Source organism: Protopterus annectens, chromosome 7.part0 (assembly GCF_019279795.1).
Source record: "Protopterus annectens isolate FY-2018-M chromosome 7.part0, PAN1.0, whole genome shotgun sequence".
In the NCBI taxonomy this organism is placed as follows: domain Eukaryota; kingdom Metazoa; phylum Chordata; order Ceratodontiformes; family Protopteridae; genus Protopterus; species Protopterus annectens.
In genome coordinates, this window is record NC_056739.1 from 1,225,954,874 (window position 1) to 1,225,969,794 (window position 14,921).

Consider the following 14,921-nt stretch of genomic DNA (forward strand, 5'->3'; position numbering starts at 1 on the left):
AGCAAAACTATGTTCTTTATCCGCCAGCAAACCAAAGCTGGTTAAATACTCAGACATTTACTCATGTATGATCTTGTATACAGCTCAGCAAGCTCCTGCCTGGTGCCCTGCAGAGTTCTACAGCAGCAGAGAGACAAAAGAGAGACTCCGGAGTGATTATCATTTTTCTGCATTTTCTTGCTGCCTTTAGTTAATTCCACCCAAAACGCCGATTTTTTAGAGTTTCTGTGATTTAAAAAGCTTGTTTCAGCTACATACTGTATTTATATTTACTGCCTGCACTTTAACAAAGTCGTTTTTGTGTTTAAATTACCTGTTTAACTGTTGTTGGCTACACACTCAAAAATAAAACAAATAAATATACTTGTTTTCCCACCTTTCTAAGGTAGTATAGTCCAGTTTTCAGGTTAGTGTTGAATTCAGGTTTGTGTTACAAGTTTCTGTGTTTGCCCATACCTTACTTGGATAAAAGGAAGTTTCTCTATTCACCTGTGAGAGAGGGGAGCTTTGAGCAGCCTATCTGTCCCTGCAAGAGTGGTTTCAGCCCCAAAATTAGTAGTTTATTGGCCATTTTGGGTTAATTTATATCTCTTTCATTTTTCTGCTATAAAACCCGCATTTGCGAGGTTTTGCATGCCAGGCAGCGCCGGTTAGCTAGGGTATAACTATTCCCTGCTCCACAAAGTCTACTCTTCAATTTTTCCCTTGGAACTAGACAAAGTTTCAACTTAAGCACTCAAACCATTCACTTTTCAGTACGGCACTTGCTCAAAACTCATAGCAAACACTAATAAACCTTAACACTAGACCCCTCTATACTGTAGAGAAGGATAATGCTCTCTATTCGACCTTACCAGCCAATCAGTAAAATAGTTCACTGTACCTATCCAGGCATGTCCAAAGGGCAGTTTCAGGTGTACTCTCTGGTCCAACTGGTGAATATGGGCATTTTGAGGCAATGTTACAACTGCCTCATGTGCACAGACAACCCTATCCTCCTACCACCAAACACTAATATATGCGAGAGATGCAATTATACAGCCAAACTGGAGGCTAAGCTCTCTCAACCCAAGACTGGACCAAGCAGTCAAAAGGAGAAAGGAATTACTTGCATCACACCACCAGTCTCACAGAGACCTATGAAACCAGCACCGACAAAAAATACACATAAATACACGAAAACATACTCAGATGCTCTAAATAAAAATCTGCAAAAGCAACAGAGACCTCCAAAGTAGACATCCAAGCAACCTCCACCCCCCAACACAAACCATGAAACACATACTTCACAAAACCAGTGTGCCACGCAATCACAGCCCTTAAGGCAAAATAACATACCCAACACACTAGCAATAGGTGACTCTATAATCAGGCACACTGATGTCCCAATCACTAGGATGAACAAGGAGAAGGTTACTGTTAGCTGCCTGTCAGGTGCCAGGATCCACCACATAACGCAAGCACTCAGGTCACTCCAGAACAAGTACAAATACGACTCTGTCACTGTCCATGTTAGTGTGAATGACCTGAGCCGTACCTCCCTGGACTACATGAAAAGAGACATGGAGGAGATCTCTGATCACGTAGCCCAGGCCGGTATGACCCTGACCCTGAGTAGCATCCTGTCCTCACCAAGAATGATACCACAGTATAAAGAAAAAATTATGAATTTCAACAATTGGCTAAGCTTCTGGTGTCATTCAAAGGGGATCCAGTGTTGTCAGCTTGGGATGATATGCTCGACAAGCCACTCTGCTTCGCTAGAGACAGCTTGCACCTGTCACCCTTAGGATTTCGAATACTGGCCAAGGCTCTTGCCACCCCCATAGTGCCTTTTTTAGGCAAGGCTCAAAATACAAACCCACCACCGTAAATAGCACAAGTAACAAAAAACTGAGGGTAATGCTACTCAATGCCAGAAGTCTAAACCACAAAATGCATGCACTCGAGGCACTCCTCAGTATGGAAAAAATCGATATATGTGCAGTAACAGAAACCTGGTTTAAGGCTCCAGAGAGCACCCCAGCACTACCAGGCTACAACTCATGCCATACATTCCGGCCACAAATCCCGGACCGAAATACAAAAGGCGGGGATGTATCCATATTCTTCAAGGCTACCCACACCTCCAGGTTAGTGGCACAGCACGATGCTTCAGAGATCATCCACGTGCAACTAACAAAGGGCAAAACTGTAATTCAAATTGTAACTTGCTACAAATCACCCACCATGTCCCAGGACCCCCATTCCGCATTTCTGGAAACACTGGGAAAAATAAAGGTCCTACCAAACACCCTGATATTGGGTGGTTTCAATTACCCAAACATTAACTGGGAGAACTACTCAAGTACTAACTCCCTTGCCCAACATTTCCTAGAATTTATAAACTCAAATGCCCTGGATCAACTGGTCAACACCCCCACAAAAGGTGACAACATACTGGACCTAGTCATCACCAACATGGGTGACCGGTGTTCCACACCGGAGGTCAACCCCTCGCTAGTTAGATCTGACCATAAATTAATCATTCTGGATATCCACATTCCGCCCCCACACCTGGCCAAGGAAACCACCATGAAAACTTTTCAAAAGCAAACTTCAAAGTTTCAAAGCCCCCATGCCAAAGGATAACGCTGTCCAAGCTGCAAAATCCTTTACCAATGCACTCTATGGGCACCTACAAGAATGCATGGATCATGCTATCCCAAGCAAAACTAAGACTCACTCCTCCAAGAAAAGGAAACCACTCTGGTGGACTCCTGCCATAAACAAGCTATACAACAGAAGGAAGAAACTAGTACAGAAAAGAGTAAAATCCCAAGAAGGGAAGACATCCCTGATCAGTATCAACAAAAAACTACAATCCCTCATAAAATCATCCAAGGCTAGCTTCGAAAGAAAAATTGCCAAGAACTCTAAAGATAACCACAAGGCATTCTTTAGCTATGTCAGGAATCTTTAGCTATGTCAGGAATCTAAGAGGCAATTCTCAGATCTGCTCGGAGTTAGTGCAGAATGGCACAAAATACATTGAACCGACCGATATCGCCAACAACCTGGCAGACAAGTTCAGTGCAAACTTCACCCCCCTCCTACCCCCAAAAGGGCCCATAACCATACCAGAAGAATGTAGTGCCCCTGAAATCACAAATACTTAGGTTTAAACAACCCTTTCCAAAGCCAAAGAGACAGCATCAGTGGTACCGGACCGTGTCCCAGGCTGCATCCTACACGAGCTCAAAGATGAACTAACCCCTCACCTAAACACACTGTTCAAACTCAGCTTCTCCACAGGCTACATGCCCATAGAGTGGCACACAGCAACGGTTATTCCACTCCACAAAGGTGGCACCAGAACAGACCCCAGGAACTGCTACCCGATAAGCCTGACTAGCTTGTCTGCAAGGCTATGGAGTGCATCATCATGGATCTCATTAACAGAGACATTGGAAACCTCCAAACACTGGAACCTACCCAGTTTGGCTTTGGTAAGGGCAGATCATGCCTCCTAAACCTGGTGGACTTCTTTGAGACAGTTACCAAGGCTATAGACGAGGGAAAGGTGGTCCACATAGCCTACCTAGACCTGCCAAAGGCCTTCGACACCATTCCCCATTCAGGTATTATAGATAAGCTCACAAGCCTGAACATAAACCCATATGTCACGAGATGGGTTGCCAACTGGCTCACGGACAGAACCCACATGGTAAGAGTTGCGGGAGCTAGGTCTGACTCTAAACGTGTTACAAGTGGCGTTCCCCAGGGCTCAGTCCTAGGACCCCTCCTGTTCGGCATATATTTCTCAGAGTTACAGGCAAGCACAGGAGGGCTATGGCTGACCAAGTTCACAGACAACTGCAAACTAGGGACTATAATTCACTCTCCAGCTGACACAGACATCCTCCAAAGGGGTATCACCGAGACAGATACCTGGTGTCAAAACCATGGCCTCAAGCTAAATGCCAAAAAGTGCATAGTCGTCCCCTTTGGAAAAAACAAAGTACCCACAAACTACTACATAGGAGGTAGCCCCCTAAATATGGAAGACATAATAAGGGAACTGGGGACCCAAGTAGACAGTAACCTCTCCTTTGATAATTACATTGCCAAAGTGGTTAGAAAATCCTTCTATGTGGCCCACCTAATCACAAAAGGATTTGCATCCAGATCAAAAGAGGTCATTTTGTCCCTCTTTGCATCACTCATCAGACCCATCATTCAGTACAATGCCCCCATTTAGGATGTACCTTACAAGACACCTGCAACAGCTGGAAAGACCACAGAAGTACATCACCAAGAGGATCACTGGCCTTAAACAGATGTCCTATGCAGCTCGACTGAAGAAACTCCAGCTGCACTCGGTTGCATACCGCCTACTCAGAGGTGATCTCTGCCTGACATACAAGGCCATGTCCAACCCAGAATTGATGGACATGCTCCACCTAGAGAAAACCATATCCCCTCAAGCCACACGCTCTAGGGATCTAAACCTCACCACAACAATAAATAGGATGTGCTGGAGGGATAGATTCTTGTCCCAGATACTTCCATACTGTGGAACAAGATTCCAGTCTACATTAGGCAGAGCTCCTCACTAACCCTCTTCAAGAGAAACCTTGACGAGTGGATGGGAAACAGAAAGTTTACCCCGGGGATCACTTCAATGGCTCCGCTGGACAGAGGCACAGAGAACTATTCTAAAGGGGCGAAGAAAGCCAACACATTCCGGCTAGGCTTATAAATGCCTTCAGGCAGATAGCCTAGTACCTACCTATGAACCTATCATATCTAGAACACTAGACAAGAAATAGAACAGCTGTGTTCCTTTATAATTACAGCAATCAACAGTATAACAGATTCTACTTACTATGTCATTTGATCAATACGGTCTACAGCTCAGGTGTACAGAAGTAGCCCAAGATCAAATTAAAAAGAAGAAAGCATAGGCTAAGTCAAACAGGAAGCTGCAGATGGCTTGTATAACATTAGGATGAAGCTCATCTTCCTCAAGTGAACACACACAAAGCAACTTCTGTAGTAGTTTCATTACCGTAATGCTAACAGTCATGAAGCAACTTCTATATCACAGACATTCATGAATAAAGTACTTCTATATCACAGACATTCATGAATAAAGTACATATGTAAACAGTTCAAGGCACTATTTTTCAGAAAACCCCACAGGGTCCAGTTCAGTCTCACCTCTGTGAGAAACCTGAAATTTGTCTTTAAGCATAGAACAAACTAGTTGGTCAATCAAGCATTGTCAACTGACTCATGTACAATTACCAGTCATTGGTTCTTCTTTTACTTTACACAAAACCTATTGGCAGAGATTTAGAGTTCCATATCTGTGCACACATTTACAGACTTGCATCATGGTCTTCAAAAACAATATATACTTACATGTTGAGAAAGCAAGCAAACCACCTACCTCTTTGGGAATGAAGGGACTGAAAAAACAATCCATTAATCTGAGTAGACTAAGTGTGAGGTTACCATCTGTTGTCACAACTACCTCCTTTACTGATTTTCGTACAAAATTTATGGAATCCTGCAATGAAAAAAAAAACATACCAATAAGGACTTTTCAGTCTGTTTATATTATGTTTTTCAGATTTCATATTATCTTTGCTAAAGTCAACTTTACTGCACTATTTTTATATTACAAGGGAAAATCACAGTATTCCCCATTGCTTGGTTTTAATTAACAAGTTGAAAGTGCAGTAACATATTTCATTTTACACATTCAGCAGAAAGTTATAGAAAATATTCAATTCAACATATGTAATAATAGTTGGGCAGTAATGGAAGATGGAATATAATTTAATGTGTTAAGATTATTTCAATGTTATATATGCTCCACATTAGTATTCTTAGAAATGCAGTGTTACTTAGATACCTGGAAGACTTATTGGCTGGTTAAAGAATGTAGTAAAAGGCTTCTGAAGTACTATTGGTTTTGTCTTTGTTGGTAGTGCTGTTCTACCCAGTGCCATTACCTACCACCAGATTATAATCAGCTAATTATATCAAAGAATCGAGACCCCATACAACAAAATGATGAACATTATTGATAGATCTTCTTTCTAGTGACTGTCCTACAAACTAGCATATTTTGTTGATATACAAATTTATGAGGGAACAGTGTCATCATCGAGGAAAATCTTTTGACACCTATTAACAAGCTTAGAATCTGCTGCAAATCAGGTATTCAAGGAATAATAAAAATAAAAATGTAAAGCCAAGCAATACAGCTATACAACAAGGGATTTAATGTACAAAGTTAACACTTTTCACAGCAAAACTGTTACTTCATCAGACTTACAATAAAAACAGTCAAGACAACCATTTATATATAAAAATTACATGACATATCTAATTGAAAAGTTCAATGAGGTAATTTTCTCCCTTTTAAAACAGATTTAATGGAAACACGCCCATTCAAGCCTGGATGTTTGTCAGCATTTAGCCTGACAATCCACCTTAGTTCTGTACATTCTGTCAGATTCACTAAATCACCAAGTCTCAGGCTCTTACACAGCACTTCCAGAACATCAAACTTAAATTTATGTTCATACCCATTTTCAAAAACATGCTTGGCCAGTGCATTAGTTTGTTTACCTCTCTTGATATCACCCGCATGTTCCAAAATTCTCTCCCTTAAACTATGGTTAGTTTTGTCAATATAGTAACAATCACAAGTCATGCAGATAGCACAATAAACCACATTCTCAGTGTTACAACTTGCAAATTATTTCAATTCCAACCTCATATTCATAGATTTTAGGTAGAAAGTAGTTGTATTGCTAATAAAAACACAGGCAGAACAATGCTGGCAAGAAAAAGTGCCTAATCTCTCAGCCCTGATATGGGATTTAACATGTTGATTTTTATAACTTAGTTGCAGTTTCAGGGAGAGAGTGTTTTTAAAAGAAATGTCAGCTACAGAGTCATCCATCAAGAGTACAGAGCAATATTTTTTAAACACATTACACAACTCACCAACATTGCTGGAGCACATGAAAGGCATCCGAACTGTTTGTATATTATTATTAGTTAGTTGTTCAGCTCTAACATTTTGAGTAGAGAAATAAGGTCGTGCAAGTGAATCTTTAAGGGCACAGACTTCACCCATAGTTTTATATACTTCAGATTCTGTATAGCCTCTGTCAATGAAGTCACAAGACATCTGACCTAGTACAGCCTGAGCTTCATCAACCTTGTCATGCAACCTCATAGTTTGTAAAAAACTGGCCTTTAAGCACATTTTTTATGAGTCGTGGGTGCATACTTAATTTGTGTAATAAATGATGTCTACATGTTTTTTTGTAAATAGTTGTACTAAAATTCTTAAATTCATCTATTCTAATACATACATCCAAAAAGGCAATGCTTATATTACTATATTCAAGGAATAATGTCATTCTATCCCACTTTGCCATTAACTGTTTTACTGGCCTAAAATTAGAAACAAACCTCAACTTAAATTACTTCAGTTTATGGCAAGATCACTGTTTCCTTTACCCATCACCTTGAACAAATTGAAAAAAAAATCAATGCAATACCCATTTGGACTTGTAACATATTCCACTTCATCATCTTCAAAGGGACACTGACAAAAGAATTCTCACCCAGAGGGAACTAAGTCTCCCTCTAATTGCATTTGCATCACAAAGGAAACGTAGTTTCAGATAAAGCATAGCTATATATATATATATATATATATATATATATATATGTATATGTATATATATATATATATATATATATATATATATATAGATATATATATACACACACACACACACACACACACACACACACACACACACACACACACACACACACGCACACATACACACACACACAAAGAAAACAGTGCCTAAATCTGTGGATTTATGCGTCATTGCTCTGTCCTGTAAAAAGCAAAAATGGCTTCCCATCAAACAATGCTCTGTTTTTCTTCTAGGATCATTCCTCTGCAAATTAATCAAATTTAAATCTTTCCCATTCTAACCAGCAATTCAGCACTCCAGTATAAACTGTTATTTCTGCATTGTATCCCTGAGGAGATATACAATATTTACTTTATTAATATGCATATTTTTCCATTTATTACATTGTTAAACTTTTATACTGGTAATTCATGCAACACTGAGTAGGAAAAGGGAAGCCAATTAATCCCATTGATTCTCAAAGCCTTTATGCCAGGAAAAACATACTTACCATAACTTGGCATCTGTGTTATCCTATGTCATTATTCCTCACAGTAGGGTCTTGGATCCGACATCAGATCCGAGCCGGCAACTTTAGCTTAGACAGGTTCAAGGCTCAAGCTCCTCCATCTCCCATAATCCCCTGCTGCCCTCTAACCCTCAGAATGAGTTTGCTAACATAGTAAGTATAGCTACGACCCAAAAGGTAGAAAGGAAAATAGTCCTGGACTCACAACACTTCAACCTCCTCAGATTATCCAGCAAGGAAGGGGGATGGTGGGAGGGAAATGTGAGGAATAATGACATAGGATAACACAGATGCCAAGTTATGGTAGGTACCTAACTCTATCTGATGTTATCCATGTTATGATTCTTCACAGTAGGGTCAGAGTCCCCAGCTACAATTTACCCTGGGAGGCCTCAAGGAAGGACATGTCAAAGCACTGTGGAACCAAAGGAAGCCCTGTTCATGTAAACCAAATCCAGCTTGTAATGTGAAACAAAGGTGTGAGGATTAGACCAAGTGGCGGCAGCACAAATATCGTCAATGCAGAGTCTGGCCATGAAGGCTGAAGAAGTAACCAGAGACCTAGTAGAATGAGATCTAACCTTTCCCAGAACCTCAAGATGCCTGTTGGTGTAGGCTGCAGAGAGACAGCTGGAGATCCATTTAGAGATAGTCACTTTAGAAATGAGGAAGCCATGTCTATTCGGTGAAAAAGCCACAAACATCTGGTCTGATTTGCAAAGCTCCTTAGTCCTATGCATATAAAATCGCAATCGCCAGTGTACATCCAAAGCATGCAGAATGTACTCTCCTTTATTGGAATAACTGGGAAAGAAAATTGGTAACTAAATACATTAGTTCACATTGGATTCAGTGGAAACCTTGGGCAAAAAGGATGGATTAGTTCAAAGAGACACTCTGTCTTTGTGAAAGACCATATACAGGGGAGCAACTGAAAGGGCTTGCAGCTCAGACACCCTCTTAGCCAATGTTATGGCTACTAGGAAGGCTGTTTTCCATGAAAAAAAATCTGAAATCACATGAACTAGTAGGTTCAAATGGGCTCTGAGTCAGAGACTGCAGCATGAAGGTTAGATTCCAAGAAGGTAAGGGATCCCTAACAGGTGGTCGTAGAAGGAAAACGCCTTTCATGAAGGCTTTACAGAGTCTGGAAGTGAATGTAGGTTTGCTATTCTCATAAAAATTGGAAATTGCAGCTAACTGAAGCTTAATAGTAGAAACATTTGCCCCGTCCTGAAAAAGTGAGGACAAGAACAAGAGAATATCTGGCACAGAAGCAGAAAAGTGGTCCAGATTCATTCTCTTAGCCCAGATAGAAAACCTTTTCCATTTGCTACTATAAACCTTTCTGGTAGAAGGTTTTTGGGAGGCTAGGATAATATTCTTGATGGGGGAAACTAACCTGGATTGTTTCAAAATCACTGGAATTGGAGAAACCAGGTGTTTAGATGAAGGGTCCGAAGACTGGGAAGAGGGAGTCCCAAAGGATGGGAGATTAGATCTTGAAGATGATTCAGTATCCAAGGATTATACTACAGGTAAGACCTTTGGAAGGGAAACCATGGCTGATAAGGCCAGAAAAGGGCAATGAGGATCAAGGATGTCCTCAGGCATTGTGCTTTCTGCAAAACTTTGGGGATAAGTGGGATAGGAGGGTAAGCATCGAGGAGATCCAGAGGCCAATCATGGACTACAGCATCCCTTGGTCACTCCCAGGGTGGGGTGATCAGGGCAAAGTACATGCTGCATTTGCTGTTGGATGGGGAGGCAAAGAGGTTGCAGCATGGTTGACTACAATGATCAAAAATCTGCTTCGCCCACCGTCAGATTGAGGGACCACTCATGAGGGCTCAGTATGGTTTTGCTGAGTTTGTTGGCCAACACACTGGAGTCCCTGGGTATATGTGTGTGATATGAATGTGATATGAAAGAGTGATTGTAATTATTTGACTGTTGCCTCACTATATCTTGACATTCTCTCTATTTTCATCTGTGACATATGCTAGGATATGATGTTGTGTTCCAGAACATTCTAATGATTTCTAGTGCTTTCAGCAAAGCTCTATACTTAATTATGAAACATGTCATGTGTGTGTGTTCCGGAATATTAAAAATTGCTAAGTTATTGGAATATTCCAGTATAGCATTTGAAAATTGCAAAATCATTGTATTTGGCAGGATTTGCTGTTCTTTCTGGGGTGGGTGGCCAATGCCACAAAATGTTCTAGCAAGATCCAGCCTACACTGGGAAAGTACTGATTCTCATGATTTGTGTTAAACAATCTGTTTATAAATAGCTGGGGCTCTCTGCACTCGGGTACAAGTCTCACCTGTGGAGTGGACGCACTGCCCCGTACCATTTTCACTATAAAGACTCCTGCCTGACTGCAACGGGGCTTCCCAGTCAAGACTGAGGACAGGATGAAGCTTTTCCCTTTATCAGTGATGTATAATTTTCTTTAAATGTATTGTCTAATACTGTCTGATTTGTCTGCTTTAGTTCTCTGTTTTAGTTAAAAAGAGTTATTTGCTTTTCTGTTTTAGTATAAATAAAGTTTGTTAAAATAAATTCTTTGGTGTATAATAAATAATTTTGTATCCTGCTTATTAGGCAATACAATGTGTTGCAAGAAGAAAGAGCCTGGAGGACATCATCTATTCTCACACTCTCATGTCCTCTCTGCACAATGGATAAGATTGTGTTCCCCTGTGTTTGTTGATATACCAGACCACTGCCATGCTGTCTGTCTGAAAAGCAATCATCCCCAGTGGGAGGCAATCCTGAAAGGCTTGCAATGTTAGGAGGACTGGTCTCATCTCTAGGATATCTATGTGCAAGTTGGGCTCTATGGGGGAACCACGTGCCTTGAACTGTTCTCCCCTGGAAATGCCCCCCCCACCCCACCCCACAGGGAGGCATCCATGGTCACTGTGGCCTTGGGCAGAGGGAGTGAAAAGGGCCTGCCTAAAATGAGATCCTGAGACTGAAGCCACCAAACAAGGTGCCGTCTGCACACTGGCATCAATTTTATGGACATGGACATAGGTTGAGACAGAATGGACCATTGAACCACCAGGGTCCATTGTAAAACCCTCATATGGTACCTCGCTAGTGTCACAAGCTGTGGCCATGGATCCTCAGGTTCGAAGAACCAAGTGGACTGGAGGATTCAAAAGATTTAAGACTTGCATGACCTGCACCCAGATCAGCTGTAATCTGCGAAGAGGTAATGCTGCAGTCTCTGAGACAAAGTCTAGCTGGACTCCTATGAACTCTAATTTTTGTGTTGGGACCAGATTGGACTCGAGAGGTTCACTATAATCCCCAACTGGATGAACAGAAGAAGGACATATTGGATGGCTTGTGACAGATGATGCCTCATGGGTGCAGTGAGGAGCCAATTGTCGAGGTATGGAAACACCTGGAATCCCTGCAGCCTCAGGAGAACTGCCACCACTGCCATACATTTGGTAAACATCCAGGGGGCTGTGGCTCTGAAATGGTAATGATTGGCCCCTAATCAGAAGGGAAGGTGTCGCCTGGAACACCTGTCTATCTTGATGTGATAGTAGGCATCCTGGAGATCCACTGGGCATATCCAGTCATCCTTGCATAACACAGGCAGAATGGACTGAACAGTGACCATCCAGAACTTGGACTTCTTGACCAACAGATTCAACTCACCGATGTCCAGAATAGGATGCAGGTCCCCAGTCTTTTTTGGCATTAAAAAGAAGAGAGAGTAAGTTCCAGATCCACTTTGCCCTGTTGAGATCTCTTGGATTGCTCTTTTTTGAAGAAGTTGTACAACTTCCTTGAAGGCCGACTCCCTCTGGTGGGGAGGCATGTCAGGGAGATACCTTCACATAGGACAGGTTGAAAAAAAGGAATGAAATAACCCCTGGAAACAATGTTTAACATCCACTGATTGGAGGTGATGCTTGTCCAGGCTAGTGGGTGAAGGGTAAAATGACCCCCGATTGCCTCCAGGGTGAGGCAGTTGGGCAAAGCTTCAGTAGTGCTGAAAGGACTGCTCAGAGAAGGGTTCTCTGATTTTGTGGATCCCCCGCCCTGGCTCTAGGGCGGCATCTACCATTGAAACCTCTTCCCCTGCCTCTGGAAGAGGAATCATCAGGAGCATCCTGGAAGGAAGACTGTGACCTCTGGAACCACAGCTTCTTACATCCTCAATGGGTTTTGGAAAATGACCTCTGAGGAGCAGAAAACTTGATTCCAACAGTGAGAAAGGTCTTCCCCTTCTTGCTCACTATGGGTCAGAGTGTCTTTCATAGAAGGTCCAAAGAGGGAGGACTCATCAAAGGCAACATTGGTAAAAGTTGCTTTGAAGGGTTCTGCAAACCCGCATAGTCATAGCCAAGTATGTTGCCTTATAGCTATGCTGGTACCTGCCACTCGAGAGGTAGCTTCTACAGCATTGGAAATTAACCTCATCAAGGAATTAGCGAGGAATGTCAGAGTAGAAAGCTTGGAAGACACCTTCTTGAGATCATCCTCTGGCAACAACTCTGTAAGGGAAGTGGTGAGTTCTTTGACTAAGTTCCTTTGAAGGTGGGTGAAGGGTGCCAGGTAATTAATTGCCCTCAATCCAAAGGTAGCTGAGGCACACATGCTTTCTCAGTCAATTGCCTGAGACTCCTTGTTTGGAGGATGTATCGTGGAGCTCTGCTCCACCAGCTCCTTTTTGATGGCAGCAGCAACCACGATGGCATCGACCGGGACTCCTTTGCTCCAGAAGAGTCGGCACAGACATCACATTCAACCTCCAGGTGAGGAGCCCCTTAACAATACAAGTACTCCTCATGAGATTCGATATTGGGCATATTCCAACTGCACGAGAAGCAGTTCTTAAACCCAGAGCATTTCTCAGACATAACTGTAAGATTAACAAACACCAAAGTATGAAAACACCGTAACACTACCCTAAGAAATATTAAAAACAATCTAAGGAGAAAAAAAGGCACCAAACGCCTAATTTACAATGGGGGCACCACCCTGCCAAAAAGCTAGGATGTCTAAGGGAGGGAAGGAAAAGAAATGACTACTAACACAAAAGTTTAAGTCTAAAGTTAAACTAAGTTTAAACTAATTTTAAACTAAGCTGAAAATGGGTATAGAAAGCACTTATCTGAGCAACAGCCAAGGATCACGTCTGTAGCAGAATGCAGCAAATGTGATCTGAGGACTAGAGAGCAGCATGGGATTATGGGAGAGGGAGGAGCTTGAGCCTTGGATTTGTCTAAGCTAAAGTTGTCGGCTCAGATCCTATGTCAGATCCAAGACCCTGCTCTGAGGAATAATGACATGGATAACATCATGTCAACTTGCTTCCTGAGAGGTTTTCTCCCATGTCCTCTATTAAGAGCACACCCCATATGATTTGCAATATCTCAAATGATGCATGAAACAAAAAATATAAAATATGAAAGTTGTTCACTAGATGATGAGCTTTGCATGTAGTTAGCATCAAAAGTGCATTTACTGATAATGACTATATACAGCAAACATTAAAGAAAATTGTATTTTGTTTGCCAAAAATTAGTAGTGTAATGGCCAAAAAGTTTTATGTTGGTAAGAATACAAGATAGAGCCAAGGTCTCAGAGTGTGAATTGTTCCTCTGTTTGAGAGCTTTCCATTGATATATGATAAGGGTAGCTAGAATACTGACATTTTGGAATACTACACAAAAATGCAAATTATGCATATTCAAAACAAACAATCTGCAAATTCATGCATGTATGATGGCAAGTATGAGTGTCAAAAAATATATGCCTTAATGTTGTGGTTAACATGTCAGCATTTGTTGCTTATAGGTCACATAACTTTTACAGTATTAATGCAGGTTTGAAAATATTGTTAATATTCGTAACTGCTTTACTAAACAAAAACTTATATCACTGGATGCATATAAGTTGTCCACCATGCTTTAATGTCTTTTTTTTATTAATGACTACAGCTTGCATATGCCACCCCCAGCATGATACCATCACACTTTATTTCTGCATAAATAATGTAAATATATAGAACACATTGTATTTCTTAACATTTTGCAAACACTCCTTAATAATTCTAGCCCTATACATCCCACACTGAATGCATGCCTAGCAAATCATGCCCAGCTTGTAGATGGCCCCATGTTGCCCAATACATGACCTAGCATACATGAGATATTAGGCCCAATACTAGAATGCTAATTTAAATACAATGTATCTTAAACAGACTTGTAGCTGTGATTGTGTTTGCCTTACCTAAGTGTGTATATACTCATTTTTCTTCCATGTCCACTACTTAAATACGCCTTCTCCCTGACATGACAATATGACACTCCATTTTTGTAATGTAAGTAAGTAAAATATTTCATATTTTCTATGCTTCTGTGACCACTCTGCACTAACCCAAGCCTGCATATCCCACGGTGATGTTTTCAGCATTTGTATGTACCTCACCCGGCATTTGCAACAGCTGGAGAGACCACAAAAGTACCTCACCAAAAGGATCAAGGGTCTCCAACATATGTCTTATTCTGCCAGACTAAAGAAACTTCAGCTCTATTCAGTAGCATACCGCCTGCTCAGAGGTGATCTCTGCCTGACGTACAAGGCCATGTCCAATCAAGATCTGATGGACATGCTCCACCTCAAAAAATCCAAATCC

General features: G+C 41.4%; 1 protein-coding gene across 1 annotated transcript in view; it reads right to left on the reverse strand.

The window, feature by feature from the left end:
- DNAH1 (dynein axonemal heavy chain 1) overlaps positions 1–14,921 on the reverse strand; it is a 5,225,710-nt gene that overhangs the window by 2,426,289 nt on the left and 2,784,500 nt on the right. The window contains exon 39 of the mRNA XM_044076389.1: positions 5,435–5,554. Within this exon, the coding sequence (XP_043932324.1) occupies positions 5,435–5,554 (120 nt within the window). The remainder of the gene's footprint in view (positions 1–5,434; positions 5,555–14,921) is intronic.